We start from the raw sequence: 25019 nt of genomic DNA, 5'->3' as shown, positions 1-25019 counted from the left end.
ACTTTTTTGTTTCGGTCTTCACAGAGGAGGACGTGAATAATTTGCCGGGTGTTAGCGATGGAGAGGTGGTAGGACTGGAGGGTCTCAATGACATTACTGTTACTAGAGAGGCGGTGCTCGACAGACTGGAGGGGCTGATTGTGGACAAGTCCCCAGGACCGGATGGAATGCATCCGAGGGTTCTGAAAGAAATGGCGGAGGTGATAGTGGATGCCTTGGTGGTTATTTTCCAGATGTCGCTGGATTCCGGGGAAGTGCCAGAAGATTGGAAAGCGGCTAATGTTACGCCGTTGTTTAAGAAGGGTGCCAGGCAAAATGCGGGGAATTATAGGCCGGTTAGTTTAACGTCTGTTGTGGGTAAAATGTTAGAATCCGTCATCAAGGAGGAAATAGCGAGGCATCTTGAGGGGAATTGCTTGATAGAGCAGACGCAGCACGGTTTCGTTAAGGGGAAGTCGTGTCTGACAAATTTACTGGAGTTCTATGAGGATGTGTCTAGGGCGGTGGATAGAGGAGAGCCGGTGGATGTGGTCTTTCTTGATTTTCAGAAGGCGTTTGACAAGGTACCTCACAAGAGGTTATTGCAGAAGGTCAGGGGACATGGAGTTGGGGGTAGGGTGTTAGCGTGGATAGAGGACTGGTTGTCAAATAGGAGGCAGAGAGTGGGAGGTCAATGGATGCTATTCGGATTGGCGGTTGGTGACTAGTGGAGTGCCTCAGGGGTCAGTGCTGGGGCCTCAGCTATTTACCATTTATATAGATGATCTGGAGGAGGGAACCGAGTGTATGGTGTCGAAATTTGCTGATGACACCAAGATTGATGGAACGGCAAATTGCGCGGCGGGTGTGGAGAGTCTGCAGAAGGACCTAGATAGGCTGGGCGAATGGGCCAGGAAATGGCAAATGGAATTTAATGTTGGCAAGTGCGAGGTGGTCCACTTTGGTAGGAATAATGGTAGGAAGGATTATTACTTACGTGGAGAAAAACTGCAGCAGGCAACAGTGCAGAGGGACCTCGGGGTCCTTGTGCATGAGTCGCAAAAACCCAGCTTGCAGGTGCAGCAGGTGGTCAGGAAGGCTAATGGGATGCTGGCCTTCATAGCGAGGGGGATTGAATATAAAAGTAGGGAGGTCTTGCTGCGGCTGTATAGGGCATTGGTGAGGCCGCAGCTGGAGTACTGTGTGCAGTTTTGGGCGCCGTACTTACGCAAGGATATTTTGGCCTTGGAGGGAGTGCAGAGGAGGTTTACTAGGCTGATGCCGGAGTTGAGGGGGTTGAGCTATGAGGAGAGGCTGAATAAACTAGGCTTGTACTCGTTAGAGTTTAGAAGAATGAGGGGAGATCTCATTGAGACGTATAAGATGATGAATGGGATGGATAGGATAGAGGTGGAGAGACTCTTCCCGCTCAGAAAGGACAGTAGGACTAGGGGGCACAGCCTCAAGAAAAAGGGGGGGGCGGTTTAGAATGGAGTTGAGGAAGAACTTCTTCACTCAAAGGGTGGTGAATCTCTGCCCGTTGAAGTGGTGGAGGCTACCTTGCTAAATATTTTTAAGACACGGGTTGATGGGTTTTTGATAAGAGAGGGGATTAAGGGTTATGGGGAGAGGGCGGGAGTGTGGAACTGAGCCACGACAGATCAGCCATGATCTTGTTGAATGGCGGGGCAGGCTTGAGGGGCTAGATGGCCTACTCCTGCTCCTATTTCTTATGTTCTGAAGTGTTTTTCCTCCAATAACCAGAACAATCTTCTTTTGTGCGAGGTATGATTCGCAGCCTGTGGAAAATTTTCTCCCTAATTTCTAATGATTACAATTTTACCAGGGCTCCTTGACACCAGAGTCGGTCAAATGCTCCCTTGATGTCAAAGCACTCACTCCCAACACACCTTGAAAGTCAGCTCCTTTGTCCCATGTTTGGAATAGTAAAGTCTGGAACTGAGTGGTCTTGATGTAACCCAAACCAAACATTGGTGAGCAGGTTATTCTTGTCTATGTGCCACTTGATAACACTGTCAGTGACACTTTCCATCACTTTTCTGATGATTGCGTGTAAACTGGTGGAGTGATAATTGGCTGGATTGGATTTGTCTTGTTTTTGGTTAATAGGGCATGCACTTTGTAAGGCTGATACCAGACCTGCAGCTGTACTGGAACAGCTTGGCTAGGTGTGTGATTTGTTCTAGAGCACTAATATTCAGCACTGCTGCTGGAATGTCATCAGGGCCCACAACCAATCAAACTGGCTGAAGACTGCACCTGATCCTGGGTACCTCAAGAGGAGGCTAAGATGGATCATCAATGCAACACTTCTGGCTAAAGATGGTTGCAAATGCATCAGTCTTATCTTTTGCACTGATTTGTTGGATTATTTTGTCATGGAGGATGGTAAATTGTGGAGCTTCTTCCTCTCCTTAGTTGCTTCATTGTTCACCACAATTCGTGACTAGATGTGGCAGAGCTTTGATCTGATCAGTTGTCTGTGGAATCTATAATGATTAAGATGTACATTCATTAAACTGAAACCTATTTTTTATGCATGCTTGGTGCTGTCCCTGGCATGCTTTTCTACATTGCTTGTTGAACCAAGATTGGTCCCCTGGTTTGGTGACTGTGAGGTAATTAAATTCCAGATTGTGGTGGAATGTAATTTTGCTACTGCTGGTGGCCCATTGTGCCTCGTGAATGTCCAGCTTTGAACTGCTGGATCTATTTTGAATATATCCCTTTAGAATGGTGGTTATGCCACACAACAGAAAGGCCAGTACTTCAGTATGAAGACAGGACTTTGTCACTATAAAGAATGTGATTATTGGGCCATTTCAGAGGTAACCACATTACTGTGGGTCTGGAGTGATATATGGGCAAGACCAGTCAATTTTCAATGTGGTGGTATTGGAGGTAGTTCAAAGGAAGTTCACAGGGATTGATTCCAGGGATGAAAACGTTGACATATGAAGAGAGATTAAACAGCTTGGGCTTATGCTCACTGGAGTTTAGAAGGATTAGAGGGGATCTCATCAAGGTATATAAAATTTTAAAATGGATTGATAAAGTAAATGTAGACCAAATGTTTCCTCTTACAGGGCAATCTAGAACAAGAAGTCACAGGTATGGGTTGAGAGACAGTAAATTTAAACTGAGAAGAGGAGGAACCACTTCTCACTGAGGGTCGTGAATTTGTGGAACTCCCTGCCTCATAGCACAGTGGAGTCTGAATTATTGAATGGTTTCTAATAAAAAAAATGTGATAAAGGGATATCAGAAACAGGGAGAAAGATGGATTTGAGACCAGGGCAAGATTAGCCAGAATTTGATTGAATGGCGGAGCAGGCTCCAAGTGCTGAATTTGCCTACTTTTGCTCCTAATTCCTATGTTCCTTCCCTCAAGAAACCAGATGGATTTATACAACAGGTAGGTAGTTTTGAAGTCATAATTTCTGATACTAGTTTTTTAATAGCTCCAAATGTATTTAATCACATTTAAATTACACAGCTGTTATGGTGAGATTTGAACTCATGTCTTCAGAGCATCAGTCTAGGTCTCTAAATTACTAATCTAGTAATTTTACCACCATGTTGGTACTCCTTTACTGTCTGTCCATTTTAATGTGATTACACAGGTTTTGACTGCATATTGTTGACCTCTCAGTCTGACAACAATTCATGGTCATGATGTGGAGATGCCAGCATTGGACTGGGGTAAACACAGTAAGAAGTCTCACAACACCAGGTTAAAGTCCAACAGGTTTATTTGGTATCAAACGCCATTGGTTTCGGGACTCTGTCCCTTCATCAGGTGAGTGGGGAATTCTGATCACAAACAGGGCATTTAAAGAAACACACTCAGTTTACAGAATACTGATTAGAATGTGAGTACTTACAGCTAATCAAGTCTTAAAGGTGCAGACAATATGAGTGGAGATAGCATTAAGCATAGGTTAAAGAGATGTGTATTGTCTCCAAACAAGACAGTAAGTGAGATGTTGCAAGCCCAGGCAAGTCATGGGGATTACAAATAGTGTGACATGAACCCAAGATCCTGGTTGAGGCCATCCTCGTGTGCGGAACTTGGCTATCAGTCTCTGCTCAGCAACTCTGCGCTGTCATGTTTCGTGAAGGCTACCTTGGAGAACACTTACCCGAAGATCAAAGGCCGAATGCCCATGACCGCTGAAGTGTTCGCCAACAGGAAGAGAACAGTTTTGTCTGGTGATTGTCAAGCGGTGTTCATTCATCTGTTGTCGTAGTGTCTGCATGGTCTCCCATGCCTTGGGACATCTTTTCCTGCAGCGTATCAGGTAGACAACGTTGGCCGAGTTGCAAGAGTATGTACCGTGTACCCAGTGGATGGTGTTCTCATGTGAGATGATGGCATCAGTGTCGATGATCCAGCATGTCTTGCAGAGGTTGCTGCGGCAGGGTTGTGTGGTGTCATGGTCACTGTTCTCCTGAAGGATGGGTAGTTTGCTGCGGACAATGATCTGTTTGAGTTGTGCTGTGGTTTGAAGGCAAGAAGTGGGGGATAGCCTTGGCGAGATGTTCATGTTCATCAATGACATATTGAAGGCTCCGGAGATCAAAGATACACGATGACAGTGTGATGCAGAGAAGTGACTGTGAATGCAATCACCTGTTTGTAAACAAAAATCCAATGAGAGAAAACAATTCTCTTAAACAATGTTTTCCCACTTTTATTTTGTCCAGTGAGGCCCCTAATCAACACAATAGGCCTCTTCTTTCTGTCTGTGTTTGTACCTGCAACTTTGATGTTTTCAATAACTTCCACATTATTGACACATTGATGTGAATCTATACCCCCAGTGTACGAATATAAAACCAACAAATGACTTTTAATTTGGCAGGTCTCCATTTCTTATGTTGGAATAAAGCCAAACTGTGCCTTGCCTAATATAATGATGCAATTGCAAAACCAAAAAAGGGTCCAGGGAAAGCTGTGAGAACTACAGATCCATTATTAGGTGTTCTTTTTCCCTCTTATTTTTTTTTCCCTCCTGACTTAAGGCGTTGATTCTCATAGAGCTGTGGTTCCAGGGCACCTGCCGATAACAGCTACCCTGAGTATAAGCAAGGGATTGCTGAATAGCAATTCAGAGTGATGTCCCTAACTGATTACACCCCTATTCTGGCCCAGACCCGTGGTAGTTCCCCAATGACTGCTGTGAACTGAGATCAGATAACATAGCACAAACCGACAACCTTCAGAATTTGTGTATGTCAGAAGGGATGATGTAAAGATGCCGGCGTTGGACTGAGGTAAACACAGTAAGAAGTCTCACTACACTTTCACCTGGTGTTGTGAGACTTCTTACTAGGTCAGAAGAAGCAGCCTCACTTATGGGTGGATCCTCTTTCTTCCTTTTGATTCTTTGGGGAGTTATTTTCATTTCCTCACCTTCTAGAACTTAATGAATAATTCATCACTCTCCAGGTAATGCAGATTTGCAGTGCCGATTTGTCTACTGTGGGTGTCGCTCAATAATTAACCTGGAAGAGGTGCTCAAGCGCAGCCTCGGAGCAATCTTCATCGACCCCGGTAAGGAAGTCCCTAAATTATGTTCAATGCCAACTCCTGACAGTATGGCTAGAACAAGAGACTCAATAAAATCTCTGGCCTCAACACATTTTGCCATCTGAATGCAGAACGAATAGGACATATATATTTCATTTGATACGATTCTTTTGAAAATACTTTCAGCGCTGATCTGCTTTATATGAGATGATTCAACTATGTATAATTCTTTATATTTGCTTTCAGGAACTGAATTTAATTACAGTGCACTTCCTTGTTGATAGCACCATTAAGAGTTTTGATTGATAAGACACTGAAGCAAATACTCCAGTTCATGTTGTTTGGATCCATTCAGATAGAAGACAATTATTCAACATATATCTGAATGATTTAAAGTATCATTTTCGCCAAAACCACTAGAAGCCTTAATTAGTAGTAACGGGAATAGACCACAGAATTCCTCGAACCTTCTGCACCTTTCAATTATGGTTTCCTGCCCTTGCCTTTCCTCCATAGCCCTCCAATTATTTCAGCATCATTGACTGTCGGAAGAAATAATTCCAAATTTTGACGATTCTCATATGAAAAGTTGTATCATGATTTCCCTTCTGAATAGCTTAGCTCTGCTGTGAAGATTATGTCCCCTCATTCTTGACACCCTTAACAGAGGAAATCGTTTCTTTATATCTATCAAGATGATATTTTTCATTTTAAACTCGAAAACCTAAAACAGTAAAGCTAAAAGCCATTACATCACAAAAATGTTCATCCATCTTTGAGAATATGGAAATATGTCCAAATTTATTTTTCCTCATCTCACTTTGCTTGAATCTTTGCTACATTTGGACTACGGTTGAAATTCCTCAGATGCAAGTTCCACGTTTCTGTTTCGGTGTTTTGTTCTCCAGGCTGTCACATTCCAACCAACATTCTGCTAACTATTGGCAGTAGGACTCCTCCTAGCTTCCATCAGTCCATTGAGTCAGTCAGCTGGGAGCTACAAGATACCCAGCTCAGCTGCACACTGAGAGTGAGTGCTGTCTTCACATAGGGGGTTGTTGTGTATGGAAATACAAAATTAACTGTGCAACTGGTGATTATCCTACCCACCTCCCCTCTCCCTCCGCCCGCCCACCACTCAACTCTCCGTGACGGAATCAAAGCAGTCTCTCTATTTCAATTTTGTGACTGCTGCCTTTTTTTTGAGAGGGGGGAGGGGGTAGAGATTGGCGTTCGTTTCCCTGCAGCTTCTTGGCAGCTGCCACTACACTCGGGAATCCTGCCATCGACTGGACCAGACTTCGGTGAGGACTGAGTGCCGAAAGCTCCCCTCCGCCGACGGCTAAGATGCTTTGGGGAGCTGTCTTCATCTTGAGCTTTGCTCTGTGCAGAGGGTTGCCGGTCACCAACATCACCGGGGAAAGTCCCAGGCCGGTGTCAGTTGTTAGGGGGGAAATGAAACGTGAAACTGAAGCCAGGGCATCGCCACTTGAAACCGAGAGACAGGACAGCATCCTGACAGAGGTAAAACCAGCACTTTTTTTAGTGGCGGTTTGTTTGGCGAGCAAAACTAAAACAATTGCAGCTACGTTTTAATACGCGCCTGCATCTTCGACAAAGGAGCTACCGCTCTGTGCTGCTGGATTTCATTAGGAATTACATGATCTGTATTATTATTTCAGTCTAAATAAACCTGCTCTTTTTGTGCAAACACATTTCTGACGTTTAGTTTCCATTTGGCACCATTGCCATTTGCACCGGTTTTACTTGTAAATCTAATTCTAATTAGTGAAATTGAGACCGATCAGTGTTCAGGAGAAAGGCGAGCACCTCTTGCCCCTTGGAACCCTGACACCTCTTTTATTTGAATTCAAAGCTGCAAGATATTAATTTGCAAATTTCTAAGTTATCTGACTGTTGTGCGGGAATTTATAACTGCGGCTTTTAGGATAGAGACTTGTATCCAACTATGTTTTAGTGCCGCAAGTTACAGAAATGTAACATTTCCAAAGCACCGGGCACTCAATATTTAGTCGGAGCCGACTCTAGATGTTAACACACCCTGTCATGACGACAGGTTTGCTGCCCTAGTTAACATGTTTGGCGTTCTCTTTCTCGCACACATTCTGACTTGCTCTTTGCTCGCTTCCAGTTGCTAGGGGATCATGACAAAGTGAAAGCCGTGTCCGAGGGTTCGGATTGCCGCTGTAAATGTGTGCTGACGCCCCTGGGCCGGGACGTCTGTCACCGGATTCAAGAAGGCACCGTCAGGCCGGACGATTCGTACACAGTGGAGACCATCAGCTCGGGACCCCACTGTAAGTGTACCTGCCTCGCCCCACCCTCGGCTCTCAACCCCTGCGATGGGCAAATCGCACTGCAGAAGCTCAAGGAAGCGGAAAGCAACAGATTCAAGGTTGGTTGCAAGGCTGAATATGTTGCATTGATGAGCAGCAGCCAGTACAACTTGGGGTCCTGACGGGTGTTTTCATGGAGAAGTATTTGGAAAACTTCGGGAGGGGGCGGGGCCAGAAAAAAATACATTCATTATAGACAAGCAAAGATCCATGTGAACGTGCATATTTCATGGAAATGTAAGATTGGCAACTCTGATTGAATAAATTCATCGAGTTATAGAATTTTACAGCACAAAGTGAGATCCTTCAGTCTATCGTGTTTGTGCAGCCCGTCAAGCACCAATCTATTCTAATCCCACTTTCCAGCACTTGGTCTGTAGCCTTGTATGGTATGGCATTTCAAGTGCTCATCATGGAGCCATCATTACCTCTAATCTCCCACCATTACACCCAATGCACTCACATTCACAGACCTCACACTGACAGTAAAGCAGATAGAATAGTTGAGGGGGCAACCAACCCAGGTAAGGTGAAGTGGGCATGCATGCATACCGAGCGTTTAATCCCCCAAAAGTGAGATAGGGTCAGGATCTCCACATCCCCTCCTGCTTCCAGATTTCACTGGGATGAAACTTAAGTAGGAACCCCATTCAATCTGTCCAAAAATCAATTAAGACACTTAAAAAGATAATTAAAATAAATGTTCAATGGCAAGTCTGGATTTCACAGTTGGGCAACTTGCCGAGTGCCACTGAAGCCAGTAGATAGCAGGAAGAGCTTCTTCAGTGAAACTGATAGGCAAGGAAGGCTTTAGTTAGTGAAAGCAAGATCTCCCACTATGGCCAGGCTGCTTTTCCATGCATTATTTTATCTCAGGAAGTGCTCCCACTGCTTGACAGCTGGTTGCCATCTTTTTGGAAGACATGTCAGCTATCTAGCATTTCACTCACCTTCAGCTGCATTTCCCTGCCACTCACCCTCACCACATTATGGAAGCAGCTCTGCAGCTCCATCTTCCAATGCTGCAGATGGTCAGGAGGAGAAGCAACACCACCACCAACAGCACACAAGGAGCAAGGCCGGACCTCCTTCTCCAGTGATATGATAAGGTGTCTGTCACTCTTGGGCTAAAACTTGCCCCTCTCCCCGAGATGTCCATCACTCCCCAAGTTGTGCATTCTCTTCACCTGCTAGGAGTGAAAACAGGTGTGAGTGCTTGTAAAGGCTTGTGAGGAGAGGATGGAACAACAATATTTATGAATCGTGACTGAGGCATGTGAGTGAGAGCAATTGGATGAGGTGAGAGTGTTGGCTGCTAAGATGGGAATGCGAGGTGCCTGCCTTGTGTGGAATGAATGGAGCTGCAAGAGACTGTTTCCTCGGGTGGATGTAGCTGTTACTAGGGGGCGTAACTATAAGTTCATGATGGGAGATATAGGAGGGATGTCCGAGGTAGATTCTTTACTCAGAGAGTGGTTGGGGTGTGGAATAGACTGCCTGCTGTGATAGTGGAGTCGGACACTTTAGGAACTTTCAAGCGGTTATTGGATAGGCACATGGAGTACTCCAGAATTATAGGGAGGGGATAGCTTGATCTTGGGATTGGACGTGGCTTGGCACAACATTGAGGGCCGAAGGGCCTGTACTGTGCTGTGGTGTTCTATGTTGCTATGTTTCAATGTGTGTTGTCCTGAGGTGTGTTGTGCAGAAGAATGCTATACATGGGTCCTGACACCTCAAAGCCTTTCACATCTCTTGTCCTCCTGCAGTTCTGGATTCTCTTTTTATATGGTCTCAAAGATGGATAACGATACTTCTGCTGCTAACTTCCTCAGCTATTTTTATCCATGCCTGCTTGGTTGGAGAAGTTTTCCTTTTCCTTCTGTCTTCGGACAGCTTACCTCACTGCAGCCCCTCTGATCCAGCAGCAGCGCCACCAGATAAGAGTGAGACCAGGTGGGGGTGGATTTCCTTGGTCTCCTCTCCATTCCTACTGCAGCTTCAAAAACACAAGTGCTGGTGAGCTATTAGAATCCGTGTGTGGTCCATTTATCTTTCGTGTGACAGAATACCTCAACCACCTCCCTGACAGGTTGGGAAAACCATATGTGAGATTATAATGCCATGGCTCAGTGAAAAGGTTTGACAAAAGCTGGGAAATCAGTCAAACAAGCTCCAGACCTGTAAATGGTCCCTCCGTTCTGGGAAGTGCTGAATCCAGAAAACTCCACTCTGTTTCTGATTGGATGATTCTTCATTGTAAATCAAATCACCTTTGCTTTTATAGTTGAGATTTCTAGAAATAATAAACAAAAGTTCAAAGAAATCTTAGAATCATAGAAATGATAGAAGACCTACAGTGCAAAAGGAGGCCATTCAGCCCATTGAGTCTGCACTGACCACAATCCCACCCAAGCTCTATTCCTATAAACCCACGTATTTACTCTGCTAGTCCCCCTGACATTAAGGAGCAATTTGGCATGGCCAATCCACCTACCCGCACATGGACCATGGGAGGAAACCAGAGCACCTTGAGGAAACCCATGCAGCCACAGGGAGAATGTGCAAACTCCACACAGACAGTGACCCAAGCCAGGAATCAAACCCAAGTCCCTGGCGCTGAGGCAGCAGTGCTAACCACTGTGCCACCTGTAGAATCCCAACAGCGCAGAAGGGGGCCATTCAGCCCATCAAGCCTGCACCGACAACGATCTCATCCAGGCCTTATTCCTGTAACTCCCAGTATTTACTCTGCAAATCCTTCTGACACTAATGGACGATCTTTCATGGCCAATCTACCTAACTCATACATCCTTGGATTGTGGGAGGAAACTGGAGCACCTAGAGGAAACTTAGGCCAACACGTGGAAACATGCAAACTCCACACAGTGACCTAAGCTGGGAATTGGACCCAGGTTGCTGGCGCTGTGAGGTAATAGTGCTAACCACTGTGCCACCATGCCATCTTGTTAAAAAATCCCAGTTTTTAACATCCCTGAATGATTTTTTTCCTCAGGTTACTGCTTGTAGCACAGTCCTGGAAATTATTTGAACTTCAGGAAGCCCAGGTCAACCGTGAAAAGTTGGCATCCCATGTAAACAACAAATGAAGTTTTGCCAATGCTTATTCACACATGATGCCTGTTGAAGGTTTATTTACCCAGCCACTTGCACAGCTCACTGCAATGAGGTTGTGTGCTCGAGATTAATTAGTACCTGTGTTACAGATAGAATATATGACCAAGGAGAAATAGCACACAGAACCAAGTTCCACTTGTGGCATTGAGTTCACAGAGCACTATTACTCAATTATTAGTTGCTGGTTCCTTTTGTCCAACTTGTTTGCTATTCTGTGGAATCTGATTTTAGAATCTAGGTGCCAGCTGTGGCTCAGTTGGTAGCACTTTTGGCTCTGAGTTCAAGTCCCACTCCACCATTTGAGTACAAAAGTCAAAGCTGACACTCCCATACAGTACTGAAGGCATGATGTGCTATCAGAGATCCAGTCCTTCAGATGAGACATTAAACTGGGACCCTTTCTTCCCCCTGAAGCAGATATAAAAGACTGCATGCCACTATTATTTCCAATATCCGGGCCAAGATTTATCTCTCAATCATCAATTGAACAGATTACCTGGTCATTATCACATTCCTGTTTACAGGAGTTTGCAATGCACGAACAGATGCCATGTTTACTACATTACTACAGTGACCACTCTTTAAAAGTACTGAATTGGCTGTAAAGTGCTGTGCCAGGTCCTGTTGTCATGAAAGGCACGATATAAATACAAATTATTCTTTTATTATTTACTAGTGCAAAAACACTGATCTGATTCCATGTGACATCATATTAATTTTACCCCTTACTGCATACAGTGAAGTTGTTTATGGAGGCTTGCAATTTCATGTTAATGTACTCTTGGTATAGACAATGTTGGCATTGGTATGGAGCTGGTTAAAAATAATGAATTTGTTTGTTGCACTCTATAGTTATTCCATAGCACTGTATAATGTTACAAATAACCATGGGTGTCAAAACAACATGTTTTTATTCCACACAGCCTTAGGCTAGTGAAGACCAAGCTCAAGTTGTAGAAATGACATTGTTGCCAATAGGGGACAAGTCCAGCACCCGAAAACCATATAAATGTGGATCTAGGACAGGGTTTAGCTTTGTGAATGGGGAAAATATTTGTTTTTATACAGCAAAGTTCAACATACCTAAAGAAACATGAGGGGGGAAGCTTCCACCCCCATTTTCTGTGGGTGAGAACGGCATTGGGTTCCCACCATGCAAGGTCAGGATTCCCATCATAATACATTAAATATAACCAACAGGACTCCTCACTGTAACCTCCTCCATGTAGAAAAGCTCCCTCCCCCCCGCACCATCACTACCAACCTGTGTGTGAAGTCACGCAGTGCAGTTTACAACAGGTTTTTAAAAATGGGTAACTGGCAAACAGAACCCACCAGGGTCATACAGGTAGGCATAGCCTTTGCGGGGAAAGGATCATGTCCAGGCAGTACTCTGGCATTGCCTTCTGTGTCGGGGGTGCTCACAGGAAGAAAAGGCTACTTTTATCTGAAAAATTAGCAAATATAAAGGGGTGCTGTTGCAACCGAGCATAGTTGCCCTATTAAAGGAAAAGTGCATAGTATTGGGAAATTACCAAATTCAGGAAAGAGATTTCTTCCATAAGGAAGAGTATTTTTAAATTCAAACTGCTGCAGGCAGGGCATTCCACGCCCTTACTACCCTCTGAGTAAGGAACCTACTTCTGACATCTGTGCTATATTTATCACCCCTCAATTTAAAGCCATGCCCCCTCGTGTTAGCCATCACCATCCAAGGAAAAAGACTCTCACTGTCTACCCTATCTAATCCTCTGATCCTCTTGTATGCCTCAATTAAGTCACCTTTTAGCCGTCTTCTCTCTAACGAAAACAACCTCAAGTCCCTCAGCCTTTCCTCACAAGACCTTCCTACCATACCAGGCAAATTCCTGGTAAATCTCCTCTGCACCCTTTCCAACGCTTCCACATCTTTCCTATAATGCAGCGACCAGAACTGTACGCAATACTCCAAATGTGTCCACACCAGAGTTTTGTACAGCTGCAACATGATCTCATGGCTCCGAAACTCAATCCCTCTACCAATAAAAGCTAACACACTGTACGCCTTCTTATCAACCTGGGTGCTGACTTTCAGGGATCTATGCACATGGACACCAAGATATCTCTGCTCATCCACACTACCAAGAGTCTTTCCATTAGCCCAATACTCTGTAATCCTGTTACTCCTTCTAAAGTGAATCACCTCACACTTTTCCGCATTAAACTCCATTTGCCACCTCTCAGCCCAGCTCTGCAGCTTACCTATGTCCCTCTGCAAATTCAACATCCATCCACACTGTCCACAACTCCTCCGTGTCATGGATTTGGAAGGTGCTGCCTAAGGAGCCTTGATGAGTTCCTGCAATGCATCTTGTGGATGGTACACATGCTGCCACTGTTTGTTGGTTGGGGAAGGAGTGATTGTTTGTGGAAGGGTTGCAATCAAGTGGGCTGCTTTGTCTTGGATAGTGTTGAGCATCTTGAGTATTGTTGGAACTGCACTAATCCGGGTTAAGTGGAGAGTGGTTTCTTGACTTGTGTCTTGCAAATGGTAAACAGGCTTTGGGGAGTCAGGAGGTGAGTTATTTGCTGCAGGATTCCTAGCTTTTGACCTGCTCTAGCAGCCACAACGTTGAAATGGCTAGTGAATTAACAAAGGGAAAATAACCTTATATAGAGGAAGTTACAAATGCAGAGGAAGTGCACACAAAGGGAAATTACCTAATAAAGGAGAAATATATTTGACGTAGGAGGTTACTGAACATGAGGGGCAATTGACTTTGCACAGGCAAAAAAGGTTGTAACACATAAGGGCAAAGAAAAATTAAGGTTAGGAAAGGCTAGTTGATTCATTTAAGTCTGGCCCGTCTGAATTTCAAGCAATTTACGTAAACTATGAATCCCATTCGCCCTACCCTAACCCTTATTCCTGACCCAAAACTTCACCTCAGAGAGGCACAGAAATGGAAAAGGAAACTGAAGGTCAGTTTAAAAGGGATAAAACTCTGAGAAACTCCTCTCCAAGCCGCAAAAACATTTAAACAAGTTCTGGGTGACCCCAATGACATGTCTCTCGATACCCATTTACTTTCAATCGGCCACTCACAGGAATCTGTACACATGGAAACATAGAAAATAGCCATTTGAGCATTTATTATAATCGTGGCTCATCATCCAACTCAGTACTCTGCACCTGCTTTCCCATCTCCCCCCCACCCCCATATCCATTAATCCCTTTAGCCCCGAGGGTTAAATCTAACTGCTTCTTGAAAACATACAGAGGGTGATCTTACCAGAATGTGGCAGAATGCTGGTTCCAGCAAGAAAAAAAGTCTGAGGGGCTCACCCCACTGCCGCACCCCCAGAGTTGGAGCCGGCACTTCTCCCACATCCCCCACCCCCTCTGCAACCAGCCATTGCTGGCATATGCAACTCCCACGTCTGCTCCCAGCCACCACGACATACAAATGAATTCCGCCGCCCCGCCGCCGCCCCCCCCCCCCCCCCCCCCCCCCATGAGGCTCCCACTAAGATCCATCCTGGCACTGCCTGGTTGGCATGGTGCCAATCTGTACCAGAGACATTGCAAGACCACTGCCTGGCCGTGTCCTTCTCTCCTGGGGGCTATATTTACCTTTATGTCCGCAGAGGGATTCCCACAACAGGTTAGGATGTTTGTGGACTTGTAAACCACGCTGACATGACGACACATTAAAATGTATTTAAATTAGGTCCACACCTGATGCGGAAATGAACCTAATTACATCGCCAGTGAGGGATGGCAAAAATCTGAAGTTGTGATCTCCCCAGCAAGATTCACAACTTTCGGCTTTCCCCGGATATCGAGCACCTGCCATCGATTCCACAGATGGCAAACGCAGGCTCAAGATCTCACCCACAATATTTTGTCCTCAATTGCTTCCTGTGTAGAGAATTCACAGGCTCACCAATCTCTGGATGTAGAAATTTCTCCTACACTCTGTCCAAAATGGTTTATCACATATACTCTGTGACCCCGTAGTTCTGGACTCCCCCATTATTGGGAACATTCTTCCTGCATCTGTGCTGCCTAGTCCTGTTAGAATTTCGTAGGTTTCTATGAAATACCTCCCCTCTCATCCTTCTAAACTCGAGCAATTATAATCCCAACTGACTTAATCTCACCTCCTATGTCAGTTCTGCCATCCCAAGAATCAGTCTGGTAAACCTTTGCTGCACTCTCTCCATAGCAAGAACATCCTTCCTCAGACAAGGAGATCAAAATGGCACACAATATTGCAGATGTAGTCTCACTAAGACGTATAATTACAGCAAGACCTCCCTGCTTCTTTGCTTGAATCCTCTCGCTACGAAGACCATTTGCCTTCTTCACTGCCTGCTGTACCTGAATCCTTACTTTCAGCAACTGATGTACAAAGGCAGTCAGGTCTCATTGCACACTCGCCTCTCTCTATAATCGTTTAGGTAATAATCTGCCTTCTTGTTTTTGTTACCAAAGTGGATAACCTTACATTTATCCAAATTATACTGCAGCTGCCATGCATTTCCTCACTCACTGTAATTGTTCAAATCACAATGAAGCATCTCTGCATCCTCCTCGCAGCTCACCCTCCCACCCAGCTTTGTGTCATCTGCAAATATGGAGACATTACTTTTAGTTCCCTCATCTAATTAATATATATTGTAAATAGCACTGAGCCCCACTAGTCACTGCCTGCCACTTGGAAAAAGTCCTATTTATTCCTATTCTTTGTTCCCTGTTTACCAACCAATTTGCTATTCCTCTAAATACACTACCCTAATTTCATGTGCTTTAATTTTACACAGGGACCTTGTTGAAAGCCTTTTGAAAGTCCAAATAAATGACATCCACTGGCTCCCCCACATCAACTCTATTAATTACCTCCTCAAAGAATTCCAATAGACCTATCAAGCATGATTTTCATTTCGTAAATCCATGCTGACTCTATCTGATCCTGCTACTATTTTCTAAATGCTACGCTATTAAATCTTTTGTAACGGACTCTAGCATTTTACCCAATACTGACATCTAGCTAACTGGTTTATAATTCCCTGTTTCATCCCTACTCCCTTTTTAAATAATGGGGTTACATTAACCAATCCATAGGAACTGTTCCACAGTCTACAGAACCTTGGAGATGACAACCAATGCACCCTGCATAAGGTATGTCTAGGCTGAAGTTGATATCCAACAGGATTGCAGGAACAGTCAAATATGACAGATCCGCCATACAATATCTTACAGATACCTCACTGAGCATTAACATTAAGTGCAAGTGACATCATATCCTGCATGTAAACACACTTGTTGAAGCTGGACAGTAGAATGCAGTGAGTCTGTCAACAACAGCTCTGAAAAGCATTCAGAACAAAACTGTGAGTTAGCATAATCATCTCACCATTGATTCAGAAATCAAGAAAGGTTGGCAGTGGTGAACAACCTTACCAATTACTTCATTTGAGAGAGATGAGTTCAGTAAATCTCTCGCATCAATCTTAGAGGTGGAATATACATCATTTAAAATCCAAGATTTGAGTACATACTTGCATAGCTGCCAGCTTCTTATTGAGGCACAAGGTGAAAGTGCTCAAGGAACCAATGTCAGTTGATGGCCCCAGAGGCTCCTCATACTCCACAAGCTCATCTGAAGCCATAATTTGTCCTACATGGTGGGTTGCAAGAATTGGGTTGCAAGAGCAGTTATCCCAGAACTTGCAGTTTGCTTATTAAAGAAAGGACTGTGCAGTTTTAAACAGGATTGTATCCCCATTGACAACATGTCATACAAAATACTTTACTATTTATAAAGAGTAGCGGGTGCAATTATACATAACCTATGATGGTTGCCTCTGTTAAGTACAGCATCTTTGAAACCTTACGGTGTTAATAAACCCAAGTTTCATGTCCCACAACAGGAATAATGTATTGGCTAAAATGAGAAATTGCCTTTAAATTTTACATGATGAGTCTGGTAAAATTTGCAAGATGAAGTGGTCAAAGGTCACAATCTGCTCCACAACGCTGTCCTAAAACAACTCTTCAAAATCTTTCTGATAGAATGACTATCAATTTCTTGGCGGACCTGGGGGTGCAAGTACATAAGTCCTTGAAGGTGGCAGTACAGGTGGAGAAGGTGGTGAAGAAGGCCTATTGTATGCTAGCCTTTATAGGGAGGGGTATAGAGTATAAAAGCTGGCGTCTAATGTTGCAGTTGTATAGAACATTGGTTTGCCCACATTTGGAGTACTGCATCCAGTTCTGGTCACCGCATACTGGAAAGACGTGAAGACCCTGGAGAGAGTGCAGAGGAGGTTTACCAGGATGCTGTGTGGTATGGAAGGACTGAGCTATGAGGAGAGATTGGGTAAATTGGGGCTATTCTCCTTAGAAAAGTGGAGAATGAGGGGAGATCTAATAGAGGTGTATAAGATTATGAAGGGTATAAATAGAGTGAACAGAGGTAAGCTTTTTCCTTGGTTGGAAACACGGGTTTAAGGTGGGGGGGGGGGGTATAATTCGGATGTTAGAGGGAGGTTTTTCACACTGAGGGTGGTGGGGGCCTGGAATGCACTGCCAAATAGGGTGGTGGAGGCAGGCACGCTAGAGTTGTTTAAGGCTTACTTAAATAGGCACATGAGCGGACTTGAGATGGAGGGAAACAGGAGACTGATCTAAATAAAGATCAAGAGCCTTGGGATGTCCCTGGGAATCAATTGATTCCTACGGACCTTCCAACATATTGTATGGCTCACTTGTCTTACTCCTGAGCTTCTGGGGATTCCGTAAATGTCTGTCAAAGTTCTGCATGTTTATTTATGTCTTTTTTACTTTACAGGTGATTCGGTCCACCTTGTTGTCCAACAAGGGGCATACACGTGGTGGGTCGTGCGAGGGCTGCTCTTGGATGTTGCTTCGAGAGTTGCCTTGTGCTTCACGTCATTAGTGTATGCTTAAACTGGACTATCTGACAGGCAACACAACAGCTCAGTGACTATCACTGTTTGCTGTGCAGATACATGGATTTGGGCTAGTGTCTGCGGGAGTTTGCACATTCTCCCCGTGATTGCGTGAGTTTTCTGCGGGTGCTCTGGTTTCCTCCCACACCCCAAAAACGTGCTGTTAGGCTGATTGGTGTAACAAATTATCCCTAAATTAGTCTTCCCTCAATCTTCCCCAATAGACGTAGACAAAGGTCATAGGTAGAAGAGGGCACTCATAATGTTAAAATGGTGGCGCGGGCTCGTTGGGCCGAAGGGCCTGCTTCCCTTGCTGTGTTGTTCTTTGTTCTTTTGTTCTAATAAAACATTGAGACCATGTTGATTGGAAAATGTTTGTTCCTGGTGTGTAATCCACATTCAAATCACATTCCTTTGTGCAATTCATTCCCAGAATTGTGATCTCAGGAATCACAATAGATTGATAATTTTTTTAAATATTAGGAGCTAAATATAACACTCTCCCTGAAGAAAATCCAACTACTTTAACCGTCCAGTTTGTAAATATGCTGTCCTGTGTGGAACTGAAGTCCAAAGAATAAAGGTTGCAGATCGGTGCTGAGTCGGCTGATCAATACAGGGACAATGAAAATGAGCGCTTATTGTCAGAGCACTCCTGAACTGGGAAAGGAAACAAACTTGTTTGGGATTCCTGCTCCTTTTCACCATGTGATGATTTCTTATGGAGTGTACTGTGATGCCCATGTGGTCAAATAGCCCATTAACACTCAGTGTAACACAAGTCAAGTTAAACGTGGACTATATTTTCTATGACAATGTTCTTCATCAGAAGAGGAATGCCTGGAGGAAAAGGATATTTTAAAAGATAAAAAAGAACAAGTACACTTTGTCAACATTCATCAAGGAAATGAGGAACTGAGAGCACGGCCTTCAGAAATCATGGCTGAGTTGCATTTCATGTATTGACTCCAATAAAAAAATCTGGAGTCCAGAAACAAGAACAAAGTTCAGCCAGCCAAATACATTATTGGAACTGTTAAAAGGCTGCTTCATTCTTTGGCATTGTTATATTTACTTGTGCTGTGACAGCAACATGGGCGTTTCTTTTTTGTTGGAAACTTTTCAGTTGGACTGCAGACATTTTCCTTTGACTAGGGAATTTCCTTTTTCAGTTTGTTTCTGAAATCATCAGATGAAGGACATCAACGATAGGAGAACCGGGTGTTTTCTTGTATTGGGAACCCAATTCTCTTAAGAACTATAGAGGGCAGGTTGTGATTTTGTTCAAAATTATGGAGTGTTATAAACCCGCGCAAGAAACCTACATGCATTGATTTTCAGAAGGCATTCAACCTTGAATGTGCGTCATGCAAGACTTCTTGAAGACCGGATGTTGAACTTTATTCAGTATGGTATCTCAGTCCGTGATAGGTAGCGGGTTTTGGGAAATTATCTTTCTCAAAAAAAGGAATAGGCTACGGTTGTCTGAAGTTATTTAACCTGGAAGACCAACTGGTGTTAACTGGCAACAAATTTGGGATTGACTTTTTCTTGTCCTTCATTTTGTTTGGCTCATGGGGATGGAGAGGAGAATAGAATGTGGCATTGGACATTGGAGTGAATTAGCACACTGTTCTTACCATTCTGAGACCCAGCCTTAGATCCAATCCAGTTTTGACTGACTGAATGAACATCACATTTTCCCTCTCTAAGTTTTCAGGGTCTTTGATCTGAAAATTAGTTTGGGGAAGTTTCAACCTACAGCTTGCTCATAGCAGAAAACTGCTTTAAGTGTCTGTTCAAAGTACCTGGAAAGGTGTTTGGTGTGACTGATGGAAAATGAAACACTCATGCAAAGGAAGATGATGTGACTGACAATTGATAAACTGCATTGATAACCACAAGATCTGGGAGTGGATGTTGATTCTCACTATTTAAAATGTAAAATTTCCTCATGTTCCTCTTATTTCCAACCTTGTCCCCATCACCACCACCGCCACCGCCACCACCATAAGGGAAACTTGTGCTTTCAAACCTTTTTTTAAAACTGCAGCAATAATGATAGAAGACCGTGCAGTGGTCTGCAGTGTCAGGACATTTAAATGTGTGTGCTGAACATGCAGTTTCTTCAGAGCCAATCAAGCCAAGCTTAACTCCTAAGAGTAGACACAGGATGTTTAATGAAGAAGCAATCACCATTGATTCAAGGACGTTAAGGCTAGAACACCAGTAAGAAAGATTCTGTAGACCATAAAATATTGTTCCAGCAGCCATTCAGAGTGAAACAGTAATTTCTCTCTGTAAGAGCCAAGAACAATAGTTTTATCAAGATTTCAGTAGAATAAAAAAGAGGCAACTGTAGCTATCGTTTACCTGCTGGTAACTGTTGAAAGGTTTATCCAGTAAATACACAGGTTCCAACTGGCGTACAGAAATGAAAGAAGTTGGATTTACAAACTATCTCAACTTGCTTCTCAGAAACAGTCCAAAGTGCTTCATATTCACTGAGTTACATTGTACACTTATTGTTAGGTTGGCAAAGAGGCCGGCCATTTTATTTATAGCAAAGTCCCACAAACAGCAATGGGATGAACAACTGGCAGTTCTAATCTTGACAATGATACTTGAACCATAACCATTGGCCCAAGAACCAGAAGAATTCTTTTGTTCTTCTTCAAACAGGGCAATGGCATCTTTATTTCCACGTGAGTAGATAGATGGGGAATGTCTTAAGATGATTGATGAATTTGAAATACAACTATGATAGAAAATAAACAATTATATGACTCCATAACCTGCAATATTTTTACATGTCATTCAAGTCACAGAAATTCTAGAACACTGAGGAGGAGGGAAAGAGGGAAGGCAAACTGAACAAAATTGTCAATTTTACTCATCCAGATTCTGTGCCAAACAAAATGTTTCTGGAATTTATACAAGTGTTTTTAAACAGTGTTTCCATTGTAGATAGAGATTACAGAATTTGAAATGGCCCAACTCACTCATCAGTCCTTTCATGGACAAGACATAATTCATTCCATTACAGACCACTCCCATCCCCAGGAAAGGCTTTGAAAAGGTTTACCTATTCCTCTTCCTCCTCCCACCCAAGTTAATCAAGCTTAGCTCGTATCATTGAGGCTTTATGATTTCTCATTGACTAGTTCCCATTTTTGTTGTAATATTTGCATTATTCTAACAGCTCAGGACTTCCCTTATAACCCTCAATCCTATTCCTAATCCATTATTCACACAGTAATTTTTTTAAAGATACCTTTTAAAGACAGAGTATTAATAACCACCTCAAGCAGCAAAGTCCACCTATCCCTTACCTTGCAAGGAAAAGTAATTCCTTCTATTTTGTCTTAATTGACTGTCTTCAATACTGGGCTTGTGTTCTCTAGATCTTTGCTCATGGTCCAAGATAAAAAAAATGTCAGCCACTAAATTATCCATTTCTGGCAGCATTTTAAAATCTCAGATCATATCTCCTCACAATCCTTCTCAATGAAAACAAGTTTGGTTCTTTGAGCGTGTCCGCATCAGAATTTCAAATGCCGAGTGACCATCATTGGGATATTGCAGATCAAGGTGAGACCTGTGAACTGGCATGTATTATATGAGAGGATTGCAGTTGATGGCAAGTTGTTTCACATGTTAAACATAAACTAATTAGCCTCCTCCATTTCATTAACAGCAGAGACCCAGTTCTTCATGGGTTTTGTGAGCTGCCACTGGATAAATCAACCTTGCTTAAAGCTGACTAAGTGCAGGAAGCTGGTCTTGCATCACAAGCTTGATAATTTCAGGATATCAGTTACTTCAAAAGCTGTCCAATGAACACTCAGATGGCAACTCATAAAGAGGTTATGAACAGTGCATACAAGCACAGGTAATTGAATCTGGATATTCCTAAATGGAGGCCCAGACACATACGTAAAGTAAGGCTGTTTGAGAAATGCAGAAACCAGTGCAACATTGTTTTCCTGAAAGCTAGTGTTCCTATCAAGCTTCTCATTGCAACAGTCTTGTCAGAGAGTTGTGAGAAGGACCTAATATAGATGTCAGAAGCAAACAAAATTCTTTAATCCAGTTTTCCTGTAATGACATATGGGGTTGCTTTAGCTCAGTTGGCTTGCCAACTGGTTAATGATGCAGAGTGATGCCAACAGCTCGGGTTCAACTCTCGTACTGGCTGAAGTTATTCATGAAGGCATGTCTTCTCAACCTTGCCACTTGCCTGAGCTGTGGTGATCCTCAGTTTAAATCACCACCAGTCAGCTCTCCCCACCCACCATCTGGGCCTATGGTGACTTTAGTGACGTATAAGTATTGAAGATTACTGGGTGATGTAATTGAGTTCTTCATTTAGAATGGTGCAGGAGTCCAGAACAAGAGGATGTAACCTTAAAATTAGAGTGATCTCACGATATATTTCTTCTCAAAAAATGGAAATTTGCAACACTCTTCTACAAAAAGCTGTTGAAGCTGAGGTTCAGTGGAAAATATTGAAGTTGATTGATTTTTTTTTAGGTAAGGTTATGGATCATGGAACCAACAAGGGTCGTGGGACCAACAAAGGTAGATGGAGTTAAGATGTAGATCAGCCATGATCCATCTGAATGACAGAAAAAGCTCAAGGGCTAAATGGACTCCACCTGTTCTTACATAACAGGCTCATTGACAAGGAAGTTGTCTGATTTCTTTGACTGAATAAAATAAAGTTTATTTATTAGTCACAAGTAAGGCTTATACTAACACTGCAATGAAATTACTGTGAAATTCCCCTAGTCGCCACTGTCCAGCACCTGTTAGGGTCAATGCATCTAACCAGCATGCCTTTCAGACTGTGGGAGAAAATCAGAGCACCCGGAGGAAACACACGCAGACACAGGGAGAATGTGCAAACTCCATACAGACAGTGACCCAAACCGGGAATGGAACCCAAGTCCCTTGGCGCTGTGAAGTAGCAGTGCTAACCACTGTGCTACCGTGCCAAAATAGGAATAGGAAAGCTCAATTAAGATCATAAGGTATAGGAGCAGAATTAGGCCATTCAGCCTGTCAAGTCTGCTCTGCTATTCAGTCATGGCTGATAAGTTTCTCAACCCCATTGTCCTGCTTTTTCCCCATGACCCTTGATCTCTTTATCAATCAAGAACCTGTCTATCTTGGTCTTAAATGCATCCAATGACCTGGTCTCCAGTTCTAAACTACAGTTCAATATCGTGGACACTGTTATAGAACACCAAGGTTTAATAGAGGTCATTGCTTTTCATGACCAACATGTACAAACAGCAGGTGCCACATACCCTTGTTTCAAATTATATTTAAGGTATTGTTTCGATAATGATAATATCTTGTTCTAGTGCTGTGTAGCCATTAATACCATAATAGAATTGCAAGGGCCCCTCCCTGCAACTGTGTTCCAGTATTTACAGAGGTTGAGCAGAATGGCTCAGTATTTGCAGGGATTCTTCAGGAACATGCCAATATTTACAGGAGCCTCAAGTGACATGACATGCTTTAGGGATGAGGTTACCATTCAGTACCCACAAGTGGGTTGTTAAATGGACAAAGGAAAATCTAGTCTGATGGATCTTTTCTGCGCAAGTGTGTTTCTTAACAGAACAACTAAGGAGTGGCACTGACAGCTGGGAATGAGCCATTTGATGCTTGGATTGTGCTGTTGAAATAATGTAAGGTGAAGGGGTTAAGCATGAAACTGAGAATTATTACAAACAGTATTTAACAAATTATTATTTTTGTTCTCCATTGTAATATCTCAGGACATGAATCCTGTCATTCACTGTGCCCCATGCAGGAAACTGGAGGATTATCTATTCTCCTCTGTATCATACAACAAACACCTGTCGTGTGAGACAGCCACTTGGAGATGAACTCATCATGTACAGCTGTCTGTGAAACCTTAACAGCTGTCCCTGATAAGTATTACTCAAAAAAGTTATGAGTAATGTGGTTAATATATTAACTCTGAATACTGTCATCATTTTAAGATGAGTTGTGGGGTGAGGACTATTACTTCCAGTTGAAATGAGTTTGCCTCCAGGGTGTATGGCATGCAGTTTGGTGAAGATGACCTGTGATTTGTTTAAAAAGAAAAGAATTACATTTACATTACGCTTCCACAACACCTGGATGTCTCAAAGCGCTTTACAACGAATGAAGTATTTTTGAAGCATAGTCACAGTTGTAATGTAGGATATATGGCAGCCAATTTGTGCACAACAAGCTCCCACAAACGACAATGTGATTATGATCAATATTCCATTTTGTAATGTTGATTGAAGGATAAATACTTTTCAGGAGACCAAGGGCAAAACCCTTGCTCGAAATAGTGCCAGGGATCTCATACATCTACTCAAGAAGAAGGACAAGGCCTTGGTTTAACATTTTATACAATAAAGGAACCTCAAAGTGCAGCACTCCCTCTGTACTGCACTATAGTGTCAGTTAGTGCCTATTACAACATTTCAAGATGTTTCTAATTTGTTTTCAGCTCTCCTCTGTGTTGGAACTGTTGGATGGTGCCCGCTTTGGAATGGACCTCTTGAAGTTACATTCCGTCACAACCAAACTTATCAAGCATATTGAAAAATTGGAAGAGGTAAGACGCATCTTGGTTGGTCACTCAGTTGGCTACTTTCCAGTACCTTGTCCAAGTTGATTTTCTTCATGTGTGAAAATAGGATATTGAATGCCAGAAGCATTTTTAATTACAAGGGATATTGTGGTAAGCTCTGATCCCGGAGTTTCCACATGCTAATGCCACAGAACATTTACCAATAGAGGGAAATCAGAAGGGGAGTCACTCAGGCCACACCGTGGACCTCGTAATGTTAGAATATTGTTTGACTATGATGAAAAGACCATTTAGCCCAACTGGTCTGTGTTTACGCTGCACGCAGTCCTCCATTCACCTTATATCATCTCACCATATCCTTTGCTCCCTCATACAATTATCAAACTTCTCCAAAAACATAGATATGCTATTTGCTTCAAACACTCTGGCT

At 43.2% G+C, this 25019-nt stretch overlaps 1 protein-coding gene across 1 annotated transcript in view; it reads left to right on the top strand.

Moving 5' to 3' along the window:
* Positions 1 to 6748: 6748 nt before the first annotated feature.
* Positions 6749 to 25019, top strand: part of LOC145347954 (olfactomedin-like protein 2B) — a 53511-nt gene continuing 35240 nt past the window's right edge. Inside the window, exons 1-3 of the mRNA XM_080195968.1 lie at positions 6749 to 7057; positions 7686 to 7949; positions 24506 to 24613. Coding sequence (XP_080052094.1) covers positions 6881 to 7057; positions 7686 to 7949; positions 24506 to 24613 — 549 coding nt within the window. The 5' untranslated portion in view covers positions 6749 to 6880. The remainder of the gene's footprint in view (positions 7058 to 7685; positions 7950 to 24505; positions 24614 to 25019) is intronic.

The sequence above is a fragment of the Carcharhinus amblyrhynchos genome, chromosome 9, assembly GCF_965287045.1.
Source record: "Carcharhinus amblyrhynchos chromosome 9, sCarAmb.v2.hapA, whole genome shotgun sequence".
NCBI lineage: Eukaryota > Metazoa > Chordata > Chondrichthyes > Carcharhiniformes > Carcharhinidae > Carcharhinus > Carcharhinus amblyrhynchos.
Note: the sequence above shows the minus strand (reverse complement) of the source record. Positions and strands in the feature narration are given on the sequence as shown.